A 26658-nucleotide genomic window follows, 5' to 3' on the forward strand; every position below is an offset into this window, starting at 1 on the left:
ATTGTTAACTCTTTCACAGGTTTTCAGAGCAGAAGAGAGGTGTTGTGTATCGCTACGGGTCATTGGTCATTGCTTGTTAGATTTGGCTCATGATCTGCAGAAAGTTGTATGATATCTATAGTACCTAATAAGGCGTAAACTCTCGCGTTAAGACGTGGTTGTATCGTATTACATTCTTTCCGTTTAGTTTGTGAAAAACAGTGCGTTATTATTGGGTTGTCTAACTTGTAGGCGTTTCGCTCAATATACAAAAAATCTATATCGTATCGAAGTATCTCTTGACTTAATAACGAGGCAAAAGTAAGAATGCAACAGTTATATACAGTACTCAATTGCGACACCATTTTTTGTCAGCTATTATTATGAATACTGAAAAGTTTGGGTGGGTTGTTAAATACAAATAAAATAAAACTTACAAAGTTATATATACTGCTGTGCGATTGAAGGCAAACTTTGTAAATTTTATTTTGTATGGTATTCGCTCTGAGGATGCGCATTGTCATTGTGCGCGAAACGTCAGTGATGCAATAAACCAACCTGTTTATTGTTGCTTTTACTTTCACTTTCATCAGATAAACTTTGCAAGTAGTGCTACAAACGAGCTATTATTATGTCAACGATACTTTCATGTCGCCTAAACAACCCCCCAAGTCGATCTCAACAACATAAACCAAAATGTCACAAATCTTGGTGCCGCATTCTGAAGTGATAATAAAGGAACTTTCTGTATACAAAGTAGAATGAAACAAAAAGTTCAATAAAACTTCTCAATTAGCCCAAACATTTATAAAAACTGAAAAAGCATAAAGTCATAGAGACCAGCCATACACATGGTGAAGGAACTGTAGAAAAGGTTAGGCCTATTGTAACTCGAAAGATTTATATTGGCATAATCGGTAAAAAAAACTCATAACTCTATATTTTGCTTAATATTTTGCAAAGTATGTTACCCGGTACAGGGATAGTACGGTAGTTTAGTACCTTTCCCAAACAATGCATCTATATGCGTTCGTCGCTTCTATACCTTTTTCTAGACCTCTGCTATGTTTGGCATATATTTTTTTTCATTATGATGGTCAGAAATAAAAACAAACTGACTGACTGACTATATATTGACAGCGAGCTTTTGCATAACATATAAAAAAAACTATAAAAAATTGTGTCTGGAAATTTTTTTTGGCTCTGTTGTATCAGACAAAGTCTTAATGATATTGTTTCATTTCTTCTCTTTGACTGTTGGTCTGTGCTTATTGGGAGCAGCCTATGAAGTGTAAGTTGCTTAGAATATTTTCTTTTCTTAAGGCAATATTACATTAGGCTCGATTGATCAAAAAAACGTGTTGGTTTTCTATGTGATTTCAAGTTAACCCAGAACACTTATCGTTTGGCTTTAAAAGAATTTCATATCATTTTGCTCTTTCAATTTTATTACAACACAATAATGGTGTTTATGTTGAAGAATTAAAAGTCTAGCTTCCCTAGTGACAAAACATCCATCAACGTATAAAATCCTGATGAGTAGTGTAGTCATGGGCTGTATCCAAGGGGGGTGAGGGGGGTGATCACCCCACCACTTATTGAAGTGGTTTGGAATGACTAAGACGATTTTAGCCCACTGTCTAAAAATCACCCTTCCCCCGAATTCTAAAAGTGGATAGAGCCCCTGAGTGTAGTAGATATGACGGAGTCATAAAATAGTAACTGAAAGTATCTTTGTAGACAAGTCGATCGTACCTTGGAGGCAAACGCTAATGGAAAGAAAGTAGTTGAAGCTGCGATTCAGAGACTGAAAAGTATTCCTAAACTTTTTAGCAACGATTTTGGATTTCTTAAAAGAATCGCGTTGGTTGAAAGCAATTTTGGAAATTCTTCGACCACTGCAGCAGATCTCAATAGAGGGATCTGGCAGGTTGGACGAGATTTTATAGATTTTAATAAAACTTTTAACATCCCATTTAGCTCTATGATAATTAAATATTAAACGTTTATTTCAAACCTTGCGATCCATATGAAGCGGAGAGAACAATTCAGCAAATTCACTAGCACGCAGCATGCACTACAAATACATAGTCATAGGCTATGCCAGTATAAACAAGTAGACACATTCAGAATAAGGTTATAGGCTACTAGATACCTAGTTTGTTTGTAGTGTTCATAAAGCGATGACAATAAGAAAGAATCCAATTTCATGAGTGACGAAATTAAACTATTAGCTGAGATTTTGCAGCGTTTGATAAACGCAGAAAGAGATTTTCTCACCAAAGCCTCAAATCAGTGGCGTATCCTAGTCGGTTAAGCAAGGGAAGCAATAAAACTCGTGTGGGTTAGAGCTTACCGAAGGCATAGGGGCTTCGGAGGCACGCCCCCCGAAAATTTTTTGCAAACTTACACTCAAATAATGGATTATAGTGTTTTCTGGAAATACTTTTTGGGTAATGTTTGTATGAAATTTATTATCAGATAAACAGCTATTAACTTATTAAAGTTAGCTCTTACACACAAACCGGCAAAAACTGTGGCGAAAATTTAGAACATCAACAGTGGCACTACTACGTCTTTAGGCTACTAGGCTACTCAAAACAGGGGTGGCTCGCTAGTGTGTGCTGCGGTGCTGCAGCACTCCCATGAAAGTTTTCACAAAAGTTTCTCAAATACCTTGGCGTTTCTTCTGCCGAAAATTCGTTTGTTAGGATTTCAGGATGTCATCATTTTACAAACTTCATTTCAGAAAATAAATATTCATAACAATGTATCCTTCTCAATACAGAAATGTCTTTTACACTTTGAAATCTTTCTTCCAACTCAATTGACATTAAGTTAAAAATTGTAGAGCCATGTCTTGCATTTCATTCAGTTCTATTTCTAAAGCACACGTGCCTGTAAGGCTGTAACAAACAGTTGCCAAACTGGACAGCCATAGCACTGGCTACATTAACATTGAATGAATTTACAAGGATATCAAAGCATGGTTTTAACTCGTGCAAATCTGGCTTGCAACTCCTCTCGCAATCGTGCACTTTAGTTTAGGCACGTGTGCTTTAGAAATAGAACTGAATGAAATGCAAGACATGGCTCTACAATTTTTAACTTAATGTCAATTGAGTTGGAAGAAAGATTTCAAAGTGTAAAAGACATTTCTGTATTGAGAAGGATACATTGTTATGAATATTTATTTTCTGAAATGAAGTTTGTAAAATGATGACATCCTGAAATCCTAACAAACGAATTTTCGGCAGAAGAAACGCCAAGGTATTTGAGAAACTTTTGTGAAAACTTTCATGGGAGTGCTGCAGCACCGCAGCACACACTAGCGAGCCACCCCTGTTTTGAGTAGCCTAGTAGCCTAAAGACGTAGTAGTGCCACTGTTGATGTTCTAAATTTTCGCCACAGTTTTTGCCGGTTTGTGTGTAAGAGCTACCTATAATAAGTTAATAGCTCTTTATCTTCTAATAAATTTTATTCAAATATTACCCTAAAAGTGTTTCCAGAAAGCACTATAATCCATCATTTGAGTGCAATTTTGCAAAAACTTTCGGGGGGGACCCACAAGTTTTATTGCTTTCCTTGCTTAAGCCACCAGGATACGCCTCTGAGTTTGAGCGCTTTGGTGGGAAAGTACATTACTTGAGACTTGCCACAATTAACGACCATATCATGTGATTGAGCATATTGTTTACATACTTTGAGGATACTTTTCATGCCAGGGAAATCTTAAATTCAAGTTGTTTTCGTTTGATACCAAGGATAGGCTTCTTTTCATTTAATTGACTTCGTGGTCCGAGAACGTGCCATCGTCAAGTTTGAAAACGATAGGTTCTCTGCTCCGGTTCCAATCTTGAACTCAGCTTGAAAATTGGTTTGGTTTTGAATCTTTATCCTCGAACTGACAAAGCCTTGATATGTTATTCCTGGTAGTTTCGCATACTTGTAGAGGCTCTTGACGCAGGACTGGTTACCGAGATTGACAGAGTAAAGTTTTCCGATTGTTGAAGTATTGTTGCCGGAGAATTATTCCATGCACTAAGTGCTGCTGAATAGAGAGCAGTCCTGAAATGCGTTGCTCAAGCGCACACCTCGAGATTCGAACCAGCGCCGCGTGATCTTGAGCCTGGCGCGTAACCACTGAGCTAACTGGGCGGACTTGGTTGTGCATTAGCAAAATTGGTAGCCTACAAGAGTCAATATAAATTTATTCCAAAGCAAGTGCATTTTTACAGATCACAGACAAGATCCAGTCTCAACTGACAAGTGGAGACACGCATGCGGCCGTTGATATTGCTTCTCAGTATCTAGGAGCAGACAGCGTTGCATTAACGGACCCTGACTATTCGTAAGAAATAATTAAAGTTTGCTGAAAGTCAACCACTTTTTTAAGCTACTGATGGTACTTTCAAAGGTTTGAGAAAACGAGGTCAAAGTATGCATTTTCTTTGCTTTTTTGCACCAATAAAAGTTTTGATGTAGACTATTGATTGTTTTGAACTGGCGTACAGTAGGCCTACGTACTTTATTTAAACACACCTACTCTTCAATTTCTCTCGCTTAGAACCACCTTCATTTTTTTCGGGTAAGTTTTGTCATTGATCAGAGTTATCAATAAGTTATAGTATAGATATGATAGGCCTTATGTTGTTGTCAGTATGTGAGTCATAGCTACGTAAACAGGCAAAACTGTTAGCTGAAAATGTCTAAAAGTATCTATTGATATTCTGGGTGAGGCATTCAAGCTAACAACTGGCTTGATTAATTTTGTTATACAGTAGTCTACGGCTTCATGGCCTTATTTACACAGGGCTAAACGCATTAGAAAGAATACATTTTTTGTCTTTTTGCGATCAGTGACCTAGGCTAATAAAATACTTATGTCAGGAGGTAAATATAAACTTTAAATAGATCAATGGGTTCTTCATTGTGCCCAGCCCTGGATGCGACGATCACCGAAAGCTTATTTTTTGCATCATCAAACATAGTAACCAGGCTGCATTAAATTGTATTGTATTATTATTTTGTCAGTACACCGATAAAAGCAGCTTTTGCTGCCCGACTGTTTATTGACATCATTAGAGGAAACGACTCCATGCCAGCCTCTTTGCAAGACCAAGCGGACTGGTGGGTGAACTATTATCACCCTGGGGGGTCCGTGGACTGTTTCATACGGATTGTGCAGGGATATGAAAACATAACATGTAAGCTGTGTAAATAATGCTAAAAATTGTTGTTGTTTTTTTAGATAAAAAGTGCAAAGCGTATATGCCTTGTTTCACTCTATCAATGAGTTGGCCCTCAAGCAACTTTACACAGCTGCTGCCAACCTCGTATTGCAAAATTGTAACAAAGAGCATGACTGGTTGCACAAGTCTACTCGACAGTCTCGACTATTATTGCATTGTTACGTAGTCACTGTGTAAGCAAAGGCCACAATACCACGTGACCATCGAACCAGCTATACATCATGCTGGGACTCTGAGTGTGAAGCTCTTTATCGCTCATACTTAGGCGCCACAAGTGGTGCTGCTTCTAACACCGCCGCCACTGTAGATCAAAAATCCAAAATCCACCGTAGATCGGGTCACACTCTTAACCCAAGACATCGAGGATTGCTTTGAGGCAAAAAAGAAGACCGGCGCTGTCTTTCTAGATCTTACAGCTGCCTATGACACCGTATGGCATCGCGGCCTTACTTGCAAGCTGCTACGCCTGCTTCCTGACCGACATATGGTTCATATGATTATGGAACTTGTCAGGAATCGAAGCTTCACCCTCACCACGGGTAGCTCACTGCGAAGCAGACTGAGACGCCTGAAAAACGGCGTCCCAAAGGGATCGGTCCTGGCTCCACTTCTTTTCGACATCTACACCCACGACCTGCCAACTACGGTCTCCGCAAAATATGCTTACGCGGACGACCTGGCAATTCTCCACTCCACAAAGTCGTGGGAAAATTTAGAAGACACCTTGAGCCAGGACATGAAACCTCTCTCAGCCTATTTCCAGAACTGGGGACTGAAACTCAGCAAAACCAAAACTGTGGCAGCAGCTTTCCACCTCCATAATCGGGAAGCTGATTGTGAGCTAAACGTCCAGAACAACAGAAAATCTCTGTCCTTCTGCCCCGAACCAAGATATCTTGGGGTGACACTGGACAGATCGCTCACATACCGCCACCATTTGGTGTCACTGCGCAAGAAACTCACATCCCGCGCTGCGCTACTCAAGCGCCTGGCAGGCTCTAGCTGGGGGCGAGGGCTGACACTTTGCGTATAGCAGCCTTAGCCCTTGTCTACTCTTCAGCAGAGTACTGTGCACCTGTTTGGTGCCGCAGTGCTCACTGCCATAACATCGATACTGTCATAAACAGCGCCCTGCGCACAGTGACCGGATGCCTGCGTCCCACACCATTGGACAATCTCCCCATTCTCGCTGGCATCCAACCCGCTGAGCTTCGTCGCGAAGAAGCCACTCTGTCCCTCGGTCGACGGGCACTGGAGCCCAACCACCTTCTCCACCACAAGATCTCTGCTCTCCCAAACGAGCACCCCCGTCGACTGAAATCAAGACACCCATTCGTGCCAGCCGCTCAACTTCTTATCAACGAAGCTGATGTACAAGACATCTCTGCGGCTGCTTGGGCGGACCATAAATGGAGTTCTGAATGGAAGTCAACCGCTACCAGACTCTATTCGTTCATCCCGGACGCCGACACACGCCCCATCGGTCTAACACTACCAAGACAGGCATGGGTGCGCCTCCGTCTCCGTATGGGCGTCGGGCTTTTCCGCTCAACCATGCACCAATGGAGAACGGCCTCTTCTTCCGAATGTGGTGCCTCTTCTTGCGAATGTGGTGCCGAGGAGCAGACCGCAGACCACATCGTCAATGACTGCTCCATCTTCAAGCCACCTAACGGAGTGGAAGGTCTGCGTGTCATGCATGATGAAACCAAAGACTGGCTGCTCTCTAGTAGCCTTCCAGTGTAGTCCGGGAACATCGTGAATCTGGGGTGGTAAAAGGATAGACCCTCGGCCCCAGACGCTCACACGACGTCTGTGTAAGAATGCAATAATAATTAGAGGTTTAAATAAGCTAAAGCTCGTTATTACACAGATGCGATGCTTATATTTGTGGTAAGTTTAAACTATTTTGCGACCCAAACTGGAAGATCTCGTGACCCAAATTTGGGTCGTAACCCACTATTTGCAGACCTCTGCTATAATAGGCTATGTTTTGACTGCCAATCACTTTTGTCACAACACTGTAATACTAAAAGAAATTTGCCATGATCGGACCGATGGGTAATCAGCCATGAAAACAAACAATCCCGTACAGCCTACTTATCAATGTGTGAAATAAAGTATCTTTTAGCCACAATAGTGGTCATATTTATAAGGAAAGCAAAGGTTACATCTTGTCCCCAACATTTAAAAAAAAAAATACTATTGGATGCCATTGCAATTCATGTTGAATGTCGTTTGCCCCCCAACCGTTGTTTTCGCCCCCTAACATTTTCTTTCTAGATACGCCACTAGCGCACCTAATTGCAGAAAGTATTTGCTGCCTGTTGCCATGGGCCTTTGCTGGCTGCTTTGCTAACATATATAAAATTCACCAGCATAACAACCGTCAAAACAAAAGTAATGGTTTATATTTGCCATCTATGAAATCAAACTTGGCAAGAAGATTCTATGTTTCAATTGAGTGTTATTATGAAATCAAATACCAAAACACTTAAAGGGACATGGTTGGTTGGTTGGTTTTGAATCTTTATCCTCGGACTGACAAAGCCTTGATAGGTTATTCCTGGTAGTTTCGCATACTTGTAGAGGCTCTTGATGCAGGGCCGGTTACCGAGATTGGCAGAGTGAAGTTTTTTTTTCCGATTGTTGAAGTGTTGTTTCCGGGGAATTATTCCATCCATTAGGTGCCTCTGAATGGAGAGCAGTTCTTAGAATTCGTTGCTCAAGCGCACACCCCGAGAGTCGAACCAGCGCCGCGTGATCTTGAGCCGGGCGCGTAACCACTGAGTCATCGGGGCGGACAACATCTTACAGTACTTTTAAATTTAGATATAAACGTTTCTTAAAAAATTTGTACAGTAATCATTCCTAAAACATCATCTGCTTATCTCTTTGCACATAGTCTTTATGTTGCTTTGTTTTGTTTTTTCACTGTATTATATTAAGTGCCGGTATATTATGTTTCTTAATTTTTGTGTTTTGCTTATATGTTCGGGTGGCAGCTGACTTTGCTGGTGACCTTTTGGTCTTTCGCTGCCATCCTTGCTATTCAAATTATTTTTGTTTATTGTATTGTGTATACTTTTGTTTATTTGCCAGTAGAAAAAAATAAAAAGTTAACTGAAACTGTTGCGAGCTGTTACAATGTTTCATTTAAATGCATTTTATTCTTAGTTGGAAAATAATAAAATGTAAGGTAAAGGTGGTCCCATTCGCATGCTTGATTCAAGTGTCAGGTATGAGAAGATAAAGTTCTCATTGTAGCCTTCGGCACTAAGGAGAGTAGGGTGGCCTATTCCTTTCTCCTGGCCGCCTTTCCTGCAGCAATTATGCCCACCCAATTTATTACACCCAAGGTAGAGATGAGCGGTGTATTCAACAACCAGCTGAAGCCACGAGTCGAATAAAATGTAGACCTACAATAAACAAAAAAATATGTTTTTATATGGTGAAGAATTTAACTTTCTGTAAAATATTAATAAGTTATCACTTCTGTTATAATGGCTACAAATTATTTCTAAACATGGCAGGTACGTAAAATGGCAGGCACGTTTTGCAATATTTTTTTTATTACAGCTTGTACTATTGAAAAATTGGACTTGTGGTTTCTATTAGACGGGTCAGGCAGCATTGAAGTCAGAAACTTTCAAAAATCACTCGAATTTGTTGAAACAACTTCTGACTACTTCAACATTTCACAAGACCAAGTTCGTGCGGGTTTAACCATATATTCTAAGGAAACCACATTCATCAGCAACTTCAATCAGCACTTTTCTAACGATGAGTTCAAAATTGCTGTTCAAGCGTCAAATTATCCCGGCCGTAAGTACTGGTAACTGATATTTTATGCTGAAAATTAAATGAGGCTGCCCACCAGGCATTTAGTTAAACAACATAATGCGTTCTACTGGTGCAAATTAAGCTAAACTATCACAAGATGTACAAAGGGACAATCTGCTTTTTCTTCCGATGTTTCGTCAACCAGACACCACTGACTTCTTCTGGGGCTAGACCAGATAGTGACTACCTGTCTAGCATGGCAAAACACAGGACGAAGTTGAATTTTTTTTTTTGCATGTTTAGTTGATTTCAGCAACAATGTAACAATGCAATAATTTGCATTAGTAGGACACATCATGCTATTTAATTGATATTATATATTTTTACCAGGGTTTTTAAAAATGTTATAGAAAAACGTTTACTGCCTGGAATGTCATCAACTTAACCTCAACAAGTCTCAAGCATGCTATACACTGTATACAGTACTACGTGGGCCTGCATTGCGGTAAAAACGTACAGTGTTTGTTGAGGCCATTCATTAGTAAGTTAATTCAACTCCAAAAACAAATAAAGTTACTGAAATATGCTACATTGAAATGGATACCCGTATTATTTTTTTGATAAAGTATTGAAAGCCTTTTTTTTTGGATAAAAAAACAAAAGATATAGCCTATCCGAAGAAGACGATTTTAGCAACTTTTATGATGTAGGATTGTAGGCCTACAATTTTTGGGAAGAGATTCGGTAAGATTTTCAAAAAATTTAGCTAAAATTGTTAAAAAAAATTCGATTGTGACATTTACCCTGTTTACAAAACGTTCAAAGTAGTCAATATTTCCAGCTAAAGTCGTCTACGCCCTTTGCTCTATGTTCTAATGTCATTTATAAATTCAGTTGTTTGCTTGATGCAAGCCTGAGATACATCGGTATGTCAACAAGATATTCATCGACTAGAGCTAGGGAACACCTGAATTTGAGTTCTATATAGAAAAGTGCAATAAAAGATCACATTTTCTCATGTACAGAATGCAAAAACAACGTATTTTTTATCCAGCAACTTGAGATCATATCTAAAGGCAGGTCTGAGTAACAAACCAAGATCTTAGAAGCCTTGTACATAAAACGTAACAATTCACCTTTGAACAGACAATTATATGCTTGCGGCTCATCTTTCTTGCTCTCTGTATTTTGAAATTATTTTTTTCGCATCTTGTCTTTCTACCACATCATGTGATCTGTTCAACATCTTTTGATGAAGTTACCTTTAATTTTCGTAGAGCCTATATCGTTGAGTTTGAGCTGGTCAGAAATACTTTGCAGTTTTTGTTTTTTCTGTTTATAGATTTAATAAACCATTGTATTTTATTCAGATGTAGTTAAATTAAATTGTATTAAGGAATAGGTAGTTAAATTCAGGAATAACGTAGTTAAATTGTATGTACGTTATTCCTGAAGAAGACATCTTGCGATGTCGAAAACGGTCGATATTTAATTTGTGTTTCTGTAAATGTAATAAACTTGAATATGTTAAACTTGATAACGTTGCTCGGCTTCGTATGCCTATGGGTTCAGCATATTTTTTTTTATACAACACCCTTTTCTCAAAGAAAGCTTGCAAGTTATAAGAGTGGTTGTGCAACACGTGGTTTTCATGCAATGGCAGCGGCACGGTCGAGTGATGGGTAACTTACATTCACCTATACGACGCTCTAAAGCAGTTTGGTTCGACACGAATCGAGAGCCATAGCTGCATACAGCCAAGTGGTGCAAGCCCTACCTAGTGTAAAGCTTGAAAGGGCAACCGCTCAGAAGTGGGTAACTGTGTCGGTGGCATGCCTAAACGTGGGCACGAAGATTGGCTTTCTTGATTTCCCGTCCACTAAATCTTCGACTTCAACCACCTGGCGTAAGCTTGGATGTGACAAAACAACATGTCGTTGTTGTCGGAAAATACTAACTCAGGCTACTTAAAAGATGGCCTTTTTGATTTACCGTTCACTTAATCTACAACTACCACACTAAGTCAGGGGACCATGAAAAGATAGGCTATGCTTTACGCTACCGTACTTCTGTTTTTATGAAAATTTATAGACGGTACGAAAACGGGAATGGCCATTGCGCAAGTGGATTCCGATGGATTTACTGTTTCAACTGGAGCTCGCCCCACTTCTGAAGGCGTTCCAAAAGTCTTGATTGTCCTAACTGATGGAAAAAGTCAAGATGATGTTGTGGAGCCATCTGAGCAGGTTTGAAACACCCAACCAATAATAAGACTATTGCCCAAGTTTGCAACAATAACCTATAACGGGTGAGGCGGATGGCCATGAGATGCATTTACTTATTAAAATGAAAATCATCGACTGCAACAAAATATGTTGATGAAGCACCGTACTTCAAGTTTCAAATAGGTCGCCATCATAGTCGAAAAGATAGCAGACTAAAGGAGGCGATAAACTTGCGCCAAAAGAAGTGATTTTCCCTGCCTATCAGCAATAATTTCACAAATTTTGATTTAGTTTATCGTAAAAAATGCACATTTCTCAGTTTTAGGGGACACATGACCAAGTGCTTCTTTCAGATTTGCTATTGCTTACCTCATGAGACGCTTCAAACAAAAATGAGTTGTCAAACTCATATGCGTTTTTTTCTAAAGTGAAGGGATATGACCAGATCATACAATACTTTAAATTCTCGGTACAAGTGACTTTTTAAGGCCAGCGGATGTGAAACTGTATTCTTCTTTTTGAGTTAGCCTACATCTTTGGGCTAACTAATCACAGTATACTGTATACTATCACAGAACCAGTGAACCAAAGCGCTTGGAAAATCGTTAGATGCAGATTGAACCGCGAAAGCTTCAAAAAAAATATTTGAAACTGCAAACTTACTTTAGGCCATATACAGTACTTAATTTTAATATGTTTGATTAAAAATTGATGGCATAGGTTACTGTTACAGATAAAAAGTCACAGTGTCCTGGTTTACGCTGTCGGCGTAGGAGACTCATACAATGAAACGGAACTCAAAAGCATAGCAAGTACTCCGACTGCTCAGTACGTTTTCGAGCTAGCAAGATTTGATGATCTCATTGAGGCGTTATCTACACCGCTGCAACAAGCGTGCGATATTCCTGTCGTACTTCAGGTAATAGCATGGATGCGACCTGTAGGAGAGAGCACAATTGTTCATGGATCAAGTTTATTGCAAAAAAATATCAAAAATATGCTAAAAGAAGACCAAGAAAAAAGAAATACGAGGGTCACCTGACCTCCCCTACCATATCACCTCCTCATCTCCTTAAATTTGGTTTAGTTGAATCGCTATAACTTAATGTAATTACAGTTTCAAAAAAATTCTACATACTTTATAGACAAAAGGTGTGAGAAAAGCTATAGAAAGCAAGGACAAATGACGATATTGAAACTTTCAGTTTGACATAGCAAAATAATAAGCGAAGGCTACTGTAAACTGCATTAACAACTAAGTACACAAACTTTTTTTAACTTGGTATTTAGGTATGTCACATTTGCTTGTTTTCATCACCTAAACTGTATTTTTCAAGTTTTTCTGTGTATAGTTTGATGATGATGATGATAGTCTGTAGCCAACTTTATTCCTCGCTAAGATGGTGATGTCAGTGGTGATGTCAATGTAGAAGGCGCACAAACAAAAGTGAGAGTGGGATGAGATCATTCAGATGAGATTTTGTACAATCCAAACCGGGGTATAGACCAAGGATAAGTAGCTACTGTGACCTTTCATATTTGCTGTCGTTCTTGATGTTGCGATTGGAGGAGTAAGAGATGGCGGACTAAGTGAAATTTTATATACAGATGATCTTGTCTTGACAAGTATAGCATGGAGGGACAGGAAAAAACTGTAGAAACTAGAAATAGAAGGAAGCATTCCAGATTAAGGGTATAAAAGTAAATCTTGAAAAATCATATAAAAGCTATAGTAAAAGGAGCAGAAGAAACAGTTGTTGAAAACAAAGTGGATCCATGTAGGCTACAGTAGAACACGTGGTAAAAAAGTGATGCGGAATTCAATGCAATGCAAAGAGTGTAAAAAGTGAGAAGCCTATCATGCAAGATGCAACAACAGTTGTAGCAAGATTGGCGAGTGTTTTGTTTGTGGGAAAGGTAATAAAAGGCAGAACTTAGTGAAAAGTCACGATTAAGGTTTCTGCAATTTTCTCAGAATGGTTTGAGATTTGTAAGGGGATAGGAAGAGGAAATGGGGACATCTAAAAGGAACATAGAAAACAAGTAAAAAAGGAAGCAGACAAGATTGGATTTATATCATGGACCATTCCAATAGATATTTGCTAGTACACCCTTTCTTTTTCTTTGAATTTTAATGCATATTTGTGCCGCTAGTATCTAATTTTTTGTATTTTGGATCTATTTAAGATGATTGTTATGTTCTACCTTAATGACAAGTTCCTGCCTTTTTTCAAGTTTTTATTTTTTAACAAATTCAAACCATTTCTTAGCACTACTTTTCTCAAAAAAATCTCACCTTCCAAGTGGGAAAATTGCGTTTCGCTGAGATCCGAAATTAAATAACGATATTGATTCTCAATGGGCTTATTAATCATTTGTAAAAACCATCATCTCATCTGAAACTTTGAAGCAATTCAAGACAACTCTCTACTCTCATTTCACTGCGCTGAAGAGGTCCATAAGATTGAAACATTGGCCATTGCCTGCATTTAACAATGTTTTTTTTTTTTACTTTTTTTGAACTAATAAAAAAGAATTAAAAGTTATGGAACTTTTTCTTTGTGTGAAGCTACATGAACTTGAGAGGTTACTAATATTTTATTATTCAGTTATTGATTTATGCATATCAGTTTGTATCCTCTGTGGATCCTTTTCTTGTATCATGGGCCAATATAATAAAAGTTTGCTGGTACACCTCTTCTTTTTTTAGAAATTTTAGGATTCGTATATTTTTTATCTATTGACCCGAAAATATAACTATATATTCATTAAAGTGCTACTGCACGATGACTTTGACCGCACTTTATCTGAAAGAGCATGTTTCAATCTATAAATACCAACCTCGCCCTTACTTTTTAAGGCTATAATTATCTCAATAAAAATTAACAAAGCTATGGTTTTCCACGCGCTTGTATTTTTGGCCACGTTTCGCCTGCATTGCGCAACACGCAGATTATGACGTCAGTTGGAGTCAGTCAGATCGAAGCGACAACTGGTTTTACAAGTCTTTTACTAGTTTTAGTTTAGCTAGTTGTGTTTGTCCTAGACCTAGAGGAAGGAAGTTTTTTTTCGCTGCTTCGATCTTGTTGCACGTGCTTTTTATGGGAAGACAGGTAGTATAGGCTCTTTGCAATCTCGAGTTTGAAAAAAATAAGCCAGGTCTGTTGACTTATCCATTGAAATTGTTGGTGAAGGGACAGACCAAAGCTGTCATAGGCCATGCAAGGTAAGGTATGGTACATCTTAACCAATGTTATCTGACATTCTTGTAAGCTTCAAGTCTTTAGTTCAAATATATAAAACTTTTAAAACAAAACATTTCTATTGCAACTTCGTTTCTTAGATTATTGTAGTTCTGAGCCAAACATTTAAAATAGTGAAAATTTGCTCTATCACACAAAAATTTGTTTCTGGTGCAAAGGTGACATTTTTTGCCTTCCCTAACGATTAACGTTTGCGAATTAACTGGTGCAAGTTTGCTCATCAAGTCCGCAAATGGAATGGACCCTTCCCTACCAGTGTTATCTGCTCAAATCACTTTCTTGAGCAGGATTTTGAAAATTATTTTGAAGTTAATATGGGATTTTGCAAACGTTACATTCTGAAGAAATCTGCTGTTCCCACCATAAAATGTACCTCTGCTACCGGTACGTCTGATAGAGATGCAGCGAACCCAAAATTTTTATCCGCACACCGCAACTGCAACTGAATCTGCAACTGAATCACCTATCCGCACACCGCACCGCACACCGCAATTTATCTGGAACTTTAACACTGCACCGCACCGCACACCGCAAATTACAAAATTTTCAAAAAATGTTTTACGCGTTATTTTTTAGAAAATCAATAGTGGCAAAAAGCACCCAGGGCATATAACTGGTACCGGTAACCTACCGGTACAGTTGTGCACTATAATGACTAGGCTAACCAGATCATATTCTCTTACCAGCAATGCATCTAAGTTCTAAGACATCATGCTTTTTCAAATAGAATGTTCCTGGATCCAGTATCAGGACTTTTGAACAGTTTTTGTAAGCAATAATGCAATTTTAATGTCAGTGGCTGTATGAACTACATACTACACAGACAGACAAGATGTCAAGAGTAAAACTTATAGCCTGAACTCACTAGGCTAACTGTTACAGTAACTAATGCGGTAGTTGCGCTAGGCCTATAGCCTGATAACTGAGCTTATCAGCTAGGCTATTAACCAAAAACACTCGTACAGCTTCCTCACAAGCCAGACCTAAAAACCCTGTCAACTGCAAGCCATTTGCATAGCTTTGAGCTTTCCAGCTTAAGGTTTCCGAAAAAAAAAACTGATCCGTGTTTCCAGTTTAAATTTGAAGTTTCATAACTGATTTTCTTAAAAAGTTGAAAGTTCACGAAAGTTTAATTTCTTGAAAGTTTACGCGGCAAGCGGCGCGGCACGGCTTTTCATTTCAACTTTCGGCGCGGCACGCGGCGAAAAAGTCATAAGCGGCCGCGCACGCGGCGCGGCACGGCGCGGCTTGCATCACTAACGTCTGATGCTACTGCATCTAAGCTGGATAGAGATCATCGAATGCAAAAGCGGACAATAGTGAAGGTTTGTAGTTACACAATAGAAGCTATAGGCTGCATATCCTACCGGTATGTAATGTTTTTAGGCCTACTTGTTTTAAATTTTATGAACATACAATGTGCCATCTGCTCAAAACGATTAAGTAGTTATGTAATACCGGTACCACTGTTATAGTCTAATTACAACAGATCACTACCTTGCAAAACAGCAAGGTTGCAAAACTTACTGTGTTGCTTACGGTACTTACTTTGACTGAACACCTTTTATCTCTCAATTGGGATTAACAACTTTTGGCTCAGAATATGTGGCTTAGCAATTTTTTATACAAATTTGATGTCCAGATTGTTTTCTTTCCTAACTTTTACAGAATGTAGCTAGTGGGATTCATAATCTGATCCAGGCCTCGAAATTCGTTTTTGTTGACGGCGGACAAACGTGTCCGGTCTGAGCAGCTATCTCGGCGGACAAATTAACTAACACGGCGGACACACCAGTTTTAGCGTCAATCGTCACGCTTAATCACTTTATCTTGATAATTCTTCGCCATTTGAGAACTATAGCTACGGTTGAGAAGTCTTTTTAAAATTTCAGCGAAGTCACTCTGAAAGGCTTTCATCAGACCAACGACGTGCACCTGAAGAGTCAAAGCGCCGCGTAGCTGCTTAATACGCCGCATAACTAATTAACTTCCACCGAACGAGGTCGTGTGGCTTCTTGCGTCACAATGCTCTGGACACGAGTTGAAAAACTTCTACACTAACGCTACTATTTTCTGTTGTGCAAAGTTTCACTAGGCTTTTTTCTTTAGGTTTATTTTTGCGAGTCATATGAGCGAAAGTGAATTTTCCCTGGGCTTTTTCTTTCTTACTGTAATACCAAAACTAAGCAAATTTTGCTGCATCTTGCTGTAATAGCCTGCTCGTATAATCTAATTTTGTAACCAACCTTGCCTTATCAATATTACTCGGAGATCAAGGCCAGACATTGTGACGTAAGACTTGAACTAAGTTGCGCGTGATTAGTGTAAAAGTACCGGTACTCCCATCGGTTCTTAGCGAATAATTCACCTTTGTTACGCTGATTCAATGTCACCAATTGTTGAAGCAACGTATAAATCGAAAGTTTTCTTGCTTGAATGGAAGCTAAAGGATACAGTATTAACATTTTCTAGATGCGCGCTAGAATGCGCGGGAAATTATATATTCGCAACAATTGTTCGTGCTATGCAATGACGATTTCTACCGCTATTTCTCGGCGGACAAATATGACCGATCTAGATGGTACTTCCCGCGGACATCACATGCTGTGACGGCGGACATGACCGCCGTGTCCGCCGTGAATTTCGAGGCCTGCTGATCATAATTCAATGTTGCCCAAACTACAATTGTGCTACCCAGGTCTTCATATGTGTTCAGGAGGTGTGTGAGACATACAGTAATCTGATATTAATTGTCAATTTTTTGTAGGCCATGAATGATGAAATGGGTGCGGGTTCGACCAAGAAAAGTAAAACCACTGCATCTCAACAAGCTGTGCCGACTGCTGCTGAAGATTCCATTGACGTTGCTATGCATGATGAGATGACAGTATGTAGCCTTGCATTGTTGTATTGATGAACCAACATAATTAATATAGGCTACAGGTTCAATCTAATGTGCTGCTTGTATTCAGTTACGGGTGATGTCCTCCTCTTTTATCTCTGGTGGTGGCCGAGGGGTTTATCGTTCTATCATATTTCATTCTTTTTTTGTAAATTACCCAGTAGTCAAAATCACCGCATAATGCTGTTGCATTAATCTTTTATGTACAATTCAAGTGCATCTAATACTGGCATGGTACCAATTTCAAAACGTTATAATCTTCAATGGTTGTTAATAAAGCAAAGTGTACTTTACAATACATATTAGGTATTGGAGGTTGCGGAATGCGGATGTTGACAAACAAATGGTTAGCTGCGAGTTTTCAAGTGAGTCATTCGGATGTTTCCACCTGGTGTGAAACAGCATCTTTCCAATCCAAGGCTTGTCAGGTTTCATTAAAACAGGAGCAGACTACAAAACGATCTGTTGGTGAGTCACCTATCAATAAGTGCTTATCTGCTATCTTTTTTTTAAAGTTTGATTGATTCTGCAGTCAATGTTAAAGTGTTTCTTTTTGCTTATTTACAACTACTCATAACAGTCTATTGTGCCACTACTACAGCATTAGTTCTCAACAGGTACCCAAACGTGGTTTGGACGAAATACCGTGGGCACGAACACTGAAACAATGTTGCTTTCCAGTCTGGGTAAGCCAGTTGCATCTTCTACCCCACTTAAAAATAGAGATGCATCTGCTCATTCTTCATTTTTCTATCTGTCATCTGAATATGAACTATCCGAGAAGTCGTGGGACACAACAATTGAAGGGCAGCAATATTTGAAATAAAATAGTCAAAAAGATTGGTGGAGTATTGTAGAGTTACCTTAGTAGTGTAACAATTGCATCTTATAACCGGCATATCTAGTATGGTCTTAAAACATATCCATTTGCATATGGGTGGAACCAGTATATGAAGTATATTCCTTCATCGCCTTGTAGGCTATTAGGTTTACATTTCTATTGACATCTCTTTTTCTTATGAGTGCGTTCACTTGAGCTTGTTTACTGTTCATTGTTCAACATCCTTTCAAGAGCTGGTTGCGTAATTGTTCCATTCATTATTAAACGACTTGCTGTTACATTTCCCAGGCAATTCAGGCTGGTCGCCTATAGGCAGGTGCTGGAGTGGCTGTTGGATGGAGAAGTTCTTGGCAAGTCCAACAGAGTCGTGCTGCCATCCTGCATTGTGTCATTTATCCGCAGAAAGTATCCCAGTGACGATGGAGACTATGCTGGGTTCCAAAGACCAGTGTTAACATTTTAGTCTTGGTTTAACCTGGTTTATTGCAACCGTTTCGTTTATTTTTATTTTTCGATTTGGTGTTTTTTGGTTTGGTTTGTTTTCGATTTGTGTGTCGTAATGTGATTTGTCATTAGTATTGTATGTTGGTTTATTCTTTTACTTTATTTCTGCTTCAATTTGGCTTATTCTAGTCTTTTTTAGCTTCATCTAGATTATTTTTATAGAACGGAGATGTCAACACCGCCGAAGACAGTCCCAATGAATGCTAAAGCGTTATCGCATGATAGTCGACTGTACTATGTCCTGCAACACCGTACAATACAACATATTTTCGATATAACCAAGTTTGGCTGTTGTAATCTACGAAACTAGCCTTCGGCGATGGGCTTCGCAAACCACTCCTGGCACACAAGCATGAACAACTAAATTTGTATAATGCTGGCTGAAAGATGCGTCTTCACTATGGATACCTTATAAATTTGCGCATTCAGTAGCAACCAAACCTATCTCGGCTAGTTTGGTCTCGACTCCAACTGACGTCATATCGCTAGGTGGCGTTGACGAGTTTGCTACTTCCAGGTAGCGTGAGAGAGAAGCGCTAGAGAGCGTGAGAAAAGGGTCGGTTTCTCGACTGTGGGCCTCAATTGTAAGGAAGTGAGTTATTCAACAGGTTCCAGATGTCTTGGCAATGGATTTTAGCCTATGTTAATTCAATCGTGCAGTTGCACTTTAATCTAATTTACGACGGTAGGCTGAATCTTTTGCGGTCTATAAGGACGAGCCGCCCTTGATGCATGGCATAGCAGTAGCCAGTGCCGATCAGGGTATTTCGGGCCCTGTGCGGAATATGCTTTGCGGGCCCCAATGACAATGATCCAATTCAGTAGCGTAGCTAGGTATTTTGAAAGGGGAGGGGGGTGGTTTGACGGTCGGCGGGCGAAGCCTGACGGCGTGATCACCGAAGGCGACACCCAGTGACGGGAGGTCTGGGGGCCTCTCCCAGAAAATTTTGAAAAATTACTTTGAATTTGGGGCATTCTGAGAGCATGTTCAACAAAAATTTAGGTATGAATATTACTGTAAAATGGTGCTGTCCGGTGGCATAGCAAAAGGATAAAATCATGCTTTCTTTGGCATTTTTTGGAAGTAAAGCTATGTCTCTATATTGAGTCTGGATGCAACCTATTTCGTCCCCTGAAAAGATCGAGAGAAATTTTGAAATGTTTGCGGCAACTCCGATCAGCTACTTCGGCTCTGTTGTTTTTTTTTCTTCATCTTTTCAGGGTACGAAATGTTCAGGGGACGAAATAGGCTGCACCCGTTGAGTCTCTATGTTTTCTTGATGCTAATTCCTTTGTTAAATTTTTCCATTGGAAATGACAAAATTACTGCATTGTTTGAGTAAATTGCGGGGCCCCTAATTTGCGGACCCTGTGCGATCGCACGGTTTGCACACCGCAAAGACCGGCACTGGCGGTAGCCAAGGCCTATGAGAGGGGGGTACGGAGGGTACGGCGTACCCTTGAGGGCCCAGACCTGTGTTTGTTGTTTTTTGCCCGGGTGTTTTTTGTTTTTTAAAAACTATTTGACAAAGGTAGTTTCACGCTTATTTCACTTCAAAATGAATTTCGGAGTTAGAGCAGGAGCCGGAGAATACTTTCGGGGCAGGACCGGAGCCGGAGTGAAAAAAGTGACTTCTCTCGTTTACCTCTGCTAGTGCTGGGCTTGTGGTGAATGCAAAAGTTAATGAAGAAAGATTAGGATTGGTCAGATGATTAACTTGATTCTGTTTTAACAAGACGTTACGTTTGAGCCTTGGTAGAGAGCTTGGCTTGTACCAGAAACATATAACACTCAGCAACGTTAACTGATTTAACATTAAACACACAAAAAAACATGAAAAAACTACTAAATCCAACGTTTTCGACACCACATAGTGTCCTCTTCAGAAATAATTATAAGCTACATCTAAGAGAAATAAAAAAAATGAATTTAAAAATTTTACATTAAAGATGAACAAGCGACACCTCTCAACAGTACCATCAACAACTGACACACGAATTCAATGCAGGATACACAAATTGGCAAGGGACAGATCACATGATATGGACAACACAAAATAATAGTTTTATTGCAGCCTGATACTATTATTGCACACAGATGTCCAATTCTGTAGTAAAATGTTGTGTGGTGTGCAATACGCCTAAGCAAACATTACATTTTTTGCCCAAGACAAAGGGGTCTTGGAGTGAGAGGAGGCCCCGGAATGACTCTTCTTACCCCTAGTGAAAAATTCTCTCAGAGGCCCTGGCAGTAGCCTACTGGACGAAGCTACACTCACTTGGTTTTCCATCACCTGCCCTAAAATCTGAACAATCCTGTCTCACACGAAAGAACAAGAACCCCCCAGGAAAGCTAGCAGCCATGACACATGACTAAGTAGTTTATTGAAGGCAGACCCCATGAGCTTTTATTTCTGAAAATCTTGTTTTTTAATAAAGTATTTTATTTTCATCCACCAAGTTTTCTCGATTCATGTTTGGCGTTTGTGTGGTTCATTTAAATGTAAAATTTAACAGAAGCTCGACAAAAAACTCAAACAAATATCTTTTTCAGGACACCAGCCCTGTGAACATGACTGTCGATCCGGAAGACACCGGTTACTCCCGAGCCCAATTACCTGCTGGTGGATCAGTAACACTTAATTTTGATTTGGGAACAAATGCATCCACTGGTGATGTCTACATCTCTGCAATCGTTCCAAAGCCAAGCTCTGTAATTTTCGACGCCTCTTTCTCGCTTAGCGGGGTAATTCTTCAATTTTTGGTCGACACAGAAAAAGAACCATAGCCTACAATAAGATACTGTAGTAAATAAAACGACTTTTCTGTATTATAATGAGGCTATTTTGATTACAGTTTATAATATATGCTATGATTCTGAACAATATTTTTTTAGGGAGGTGTAGACATTGTGATCAATGATAATCAGGACGGTGGCTTGTCTATTAGTGTTGGCCTGTTCACTTTTAAGCAAAAGGACAAGCAAAGGCGAAGTGTGAAGAGTAATTCAGCATCAAGACCAGTTTACATTGCAATCAAAGCTACTGGCCAATCTCCTTTGAGGCTTCAACTGACTGCCACTGGAAGTCCAGACCGTGTGGTAAGTTAAAAAAAACTGTTTTAATTGCTCCTGCTTTCAGTGCAGTTTGTCTTAGGACAGATTACCCAATTGGATTGCGCTACAGGAAATTTCCCGCAACCACATGCTTCGTTGATTACACCAGCTGGTTTTGCTGCCAGTTTGCAAAATCTTCGAATCGTTGGCATGCCAGTAAACGTTCTTTGGTTCAGGTAGTTTGATGGTTCGATTCCCGACCAGATCATACTTAAAATGTTTAGAATGGTATAAATTAGGCTATATTTTTTTCTGCACAAAAAGTGACCATAAAAATGCAGCCGCTTAGTAAATACAATCTAAAATTGAAAAAGCTACAATCGCTGAAAAATCATTGCAGTTAACATCGACGACAAAATAATACCTAATAGTAGCGAAGGACTATTTTTTGGGTGTTCACTTCTTAAGAAAGCTTAAGTCTACTGTACTTGTACGGTATTAAAGCCCTGGATACGTTCAACCGAGTTGGCTCCGCTGTTTGTTTTAATAAAAGTAAACAATACGCTCAGCCTTAAAGTTTGCTGAAACAGTGGTCACTCTACGTCACTGGTAGTAGCCTACCTATTAATTATTCAGCTTATTGAATGGAACCAGTGTTGGCATGAATGCTTTTAATTCTTAAGCTTGAATTTTTTTAAAATACCCTTATAGTCTTGAAATTGAATGAGGTTGTTCACCAGGCATTTAGTTAAATAATAGCAGATTGTCAATAAAAGCAGATTATCATTTTATACATCTTGTGATAGTTTAGCTTAATTTTTACCAGTAGAACGCATCATGCTATTTGACTTATAGCCATAGCCGTACGAGCCAGGGAGGCAGGGGGGGCAGCTGCCCCCCCTGTTGTTTCAAAACGTCGCAAATTCGGGCAAAATCTTGCAATTATTAGGGCAAAAATTGCTATATGAAAGCTACAAAATTGCATGAATTGAGAAAAACTATAAATTAATATCTTTTACCTATCAAACTAAGTACAGCCTCTTATTTGCACAAGAAATGTGCCGCAAAATTTTCATTTGGCACACCTGTATTGATGTTGATTGCATTGCATGATGATCAAACTGTAGTACGAAATGCATTTAACTAACTGCATCATGCCAATAACCACTGAGCCACCGGCACCCGTGGCTCAGTGGTCATCACCTTCGGCTCTGGTGTTGGTAGCCCCGGGTTCGATTCCAGGTCGGGTCATACCAAAGACTTTAAAAATGGTACCGATTGTGTTGTTTCTTGCATAACGCAGTGAGGTAATAATCTGGTGACATATCACCCTCTTCCAATCTGCCTTGAGCCAGCATGGAAGCAGTACGGCTCATAAAATCACATGGAACCCTGTCAAGTAACCCATGTTGATGCGCAATCTGCTGCAAGCGGAGATAGTGAATGATTAATCATGCCAATTTGGGCACCCACCAAAATATGTCTCTAATACTATTGTGAAACTGCCCAAATCAAAACGCAAAATTTGCTATACAGCTAATTTTATTAATTTTCACAAATGCATCGTGTTGATTTGGGCAGCTAAAAACATGAAATTATCTGAATTATCTGAAAAACTGATTAGTCTGTTTATGTAATTGCCCAAAGCGTGAGGCAGTTTCCCCAAAATGAACAAACTCATTGATTTTTCCCATTTACATAACTGTATCGTTTAGATTTGGCAACAAAAAAATATGGAATTATCTGATCATAGTCTATTTATAAAACTGCCCAAATTGTCATGATGCAGTTGCCTCGGCATCAAAATTTACAAAGTCTTCAATTTTTTTTATAATATCCTTAAATGCGTCATCTTGATTTGGGCAACTACAAAATATGAATTTATATAAATCTGGTGAATACTTTTATAAAACAATTCAGGTGGAGAGGTTATACAGTACTTTTTCAACCATAAACGGACATAGCTAAGCAACACCACAACATTTAACAAAAAAAATGTTATGCCTGTTAAATGTAATGTTAATGTTGTGGTGTTGCTTAGCTTTGTTTGCTTACTTTTATAAAACTACCCAAATAAAAATGATGCAGTTGTGCCCCAAAATAAAAAAAAATATTTAGTTTGTTTATGCAACTGTGTCATGTTAATTTCACCAACATTTAAAATGCTACTGCTGAAATATATAATCTCAAACCAATCATAATATATTCATTTATTTCAAAGCTTTCCAAACTCAAAACCTGCCATGCAAGTTAGCAAAATATTTGCTTTGCAAGATCTTGTGTGAAACATGGCAGCTCCACTTTTTTTCATTAATATAATGTTGGCAAGCTGCATGCATATAAAGTGTTTCTTGTGATGTTGAAAGCATATTTTTATAGTTTTTAGCTCAAGCATTCAACAGTTACTGCTGCACGATGGCATGCATTGGTTATGTGTACCCTACTATAGTTTTCTGCAGATGTATAGCCTTTGGTTCTGATGTCAGCAGTTAGCAAGCGCCTGCAATACTGCAGACATTTGATTATGAGAGCAACATACCTAAAACATTATATCTGGATGTGTTGTGTATGCCTATCTTAATTTTGATATTACCTCATTTGCATAGATATTATACAATGGAGAATTAATTAAAGCACTTGAATGCATACTCAATGAGGGGTTTTAACACAGATAAGTTATTTTTAAGATAAGCAATGGATTCTAGAAAAAGGTTGTACAGATATAAGGTAGAATGTACACTACAGTGTGCAAAAAAAGGTTCTACTCTGATTACAAAAAAGAACACCTGAAGAGGATAGTAACATTAAATTTATAAAAGTCAATGAAGATCCAAAGCAACGGCAGTTAACGTTCAGTAGCGGTACAACAAGAGCTCGGAATGTTTCCAGCAGTGACACAAGCTTTAGAGCAGATGAAGAGTCAACAATTGCCAAAGTTGCTAATGAAGCAAACACTGATAAGGATATGGAAAATACTGAGGCCACTCATTGTAAATTTGACATCAGCCAGAAATGTAGAAATAGTAGATCATGATTTGCATGAGGAAGAATTATCTGCCGAGATTACAAACAAAGAACCAATAGTTATGGATTTAAGCCAGGAAGCAGAAAGTAATAATTCTATTGAAAATTGTGTGTCAAATGATCAGAAAGAAATTACAACTATAACAAATGCTACAATATCAGAAGGTCCTCACCAGCCGATGAGCTGGTTATCTTGTTATGTTAGTTTTTTTACTGTTATCATGCACCACATACATATTTGGGCAATTTCTATAAAAGCGTGCAGATTTGGGAAAATTTACGTTCTGCCCCCCCAAAATGGTTTGGTCTCGTATGGCTATGCTTATAGCCTAGACTTGTTAGGAAAATTGAAGCAAGTTCTTGCATAAAAATTTGACATCGGTTGTTGGTGATGAAAAAAAAGCCATAAAAATCAAAAAGTTTACAGCAGAATCAAAAGTGTTTTTCATAAATATTATATTTTCAATTTAGCCTATCATTTTAATTATAACATGACATAAAATATACATGATAACAATTTTATCAACTTGACTTCGACTGAATTGCTATTATATAGGCTAATTATTAATTAACCAATTAAATAATATGTCTTAGGTCGAAACTGTACCATCAGCAACTGGAATGAACCACGTCAGATTTGGTGGAAATTCTCTTCTCCTTATGCTGGCAGTGGTCTTTTGGATCTTGCATCAATGAGCCAGGCTAAACGGATGTTTTCATCGCCATGGCTAATGTGACGACTACGGCAACTTTCAAAACTTTTTTGTAAATAATGAAAAGTAAAAAAAACCTGTTTTTCGTTTTCCGCTTTTTGTGTGTGTTTTGTGCTACAAGGATTTTCAAATTAGACTTTATTTGAACGAATTAAATTTTTTAACTGCGCAATTAATTTGTTCACTAAATCAAAAATGTTCGACTTCAACCATCACTTCTTCAACTCAGCTGCATAGCCGAGTGGTGAGAGTCCTGGAACGGCAATCGAAAGGGCACCGGTTCGACACCGCTCAAGAGCATGTGGCTGTGTCTTTGGTAAGACACTTAAAGGCATGCCTGAATGTGGACACGAAGATTGGCTACATTGCCTTCCGTCCACTTATTCTAAATCTTCAACCACCAGGTGTAAATCTGGATACGACAAACAAAAACTCAGCAATTTCCATTGACTGACTTGCCAAAACAAACACCTACGCCCTTTGGATTCCGGCTCCACAAATCACTATGAGGTCAAACCGAAATATCTGACTTTGATTTTTAAACGACAAACTCCGCCTGATACTCCGAAATCGTGCCGACACCACGCTAAAATTATGCTAATTTTTTTCTACCGGGTCTCCAAAAAAAAAATGCAACATAAAGTTGCACTAGCCAGTAACTTCGGCAAAACATAAGTCACCAGGAAAAAGCATGATTGATTTTCATGACTATTTACATGTTTCTGAGTTTTGTGACGATCTCTACTACATAACGTGACATGTGTTTTCACAAAAATCAATGCTTGGCGCAGATATCCAAGTCAACATGATGTCATCATTGTATTGCAAGCATCTCACGACCTTTTGTCTGAACTTGGAAACTTTGCATGTAAAAATCATCCCAGCACTCAAATGAACTCTTAATAAAGCTTTGAGTACTAATAAGCTGACAAAACAACTGCCTTCAATTGCTATCACTATCTTCAGATTTTGTAAATAAAATTTGACTATTTGCAGTATTTGGCAACCATTACAGGAAATACTTGAGTTTGGCATCGATTTTTGCAATAATTTCTTTTTTTAAGTACTTGGAAAGTTTACACGATTATTTACACAATAAAATCCCTGCACAGTTTG

At 38.8% G+C, this 26658-nt stretch overlaps 2 protein-coding genes across 2 annotated transcripts; both read left to right on the forward strand.

The window, feature by feature from the left end:
* Positions 1–1123: 1123 nt before the first annotated feature.
* LOC145774311 (uncharacterized) lies at positions 1124–26658 on the forward strand. Its single transcript, XM_082585525.1, has 10 exons — positions 1124–1270; positions 1720–1909; positions 4219–4331; positions 5015–5187; positions 8812–9057; positions 11107–11261; positions 11974–12159; positions 21305–21496; positions 21647–21850; positions 25424–26658. The coding sequence occupies exons 1-10, from the start codon at positions 1206–1208 to the stop codon at positions 25523–25525; spliced, it is 1626 nt and encodes a 541-aa protein (XP_082441651.1). The 5' UTR covers positions 1124–1205; the 3' UTR covers positions 25526–26658.
* LOC145774312 (uncharacterized) lies at positions 14262–19495 on the forward strand. Its single transcript, XM_082585526.1, has 5 exons — positions 14262–14466; positions 17271–17390; positions 17712–17873; positions 18023–18091; positions 18535–19495. The coding sequence occupies exons 3-5, from the start codon at positions 17729–17731 to the stop codon at positions 18699–18701; spliced, it is 381 nt and encodes a 126-aa protein (XP_082441652.1). The 5' UTR covers positions 14262–14466; positions 17271–17390; positions 17712–17728; the 3' UTR covers positions 18702–19495.

This window comes from Aplidium turbinatum, chromosome 7 (genome assembly GCF_918807975.1).
Source record: "Aplidium turbinatum chromosome 7, kaAplTurb1.1, whole genome shotgun sequence".
Lineage (NCBI taxonomy): Eukaryota > Metazoa > Chordata > Ascidiacea > Aplousobranchia > Polyclinidae > Aplidium > Aplidium turbinatum.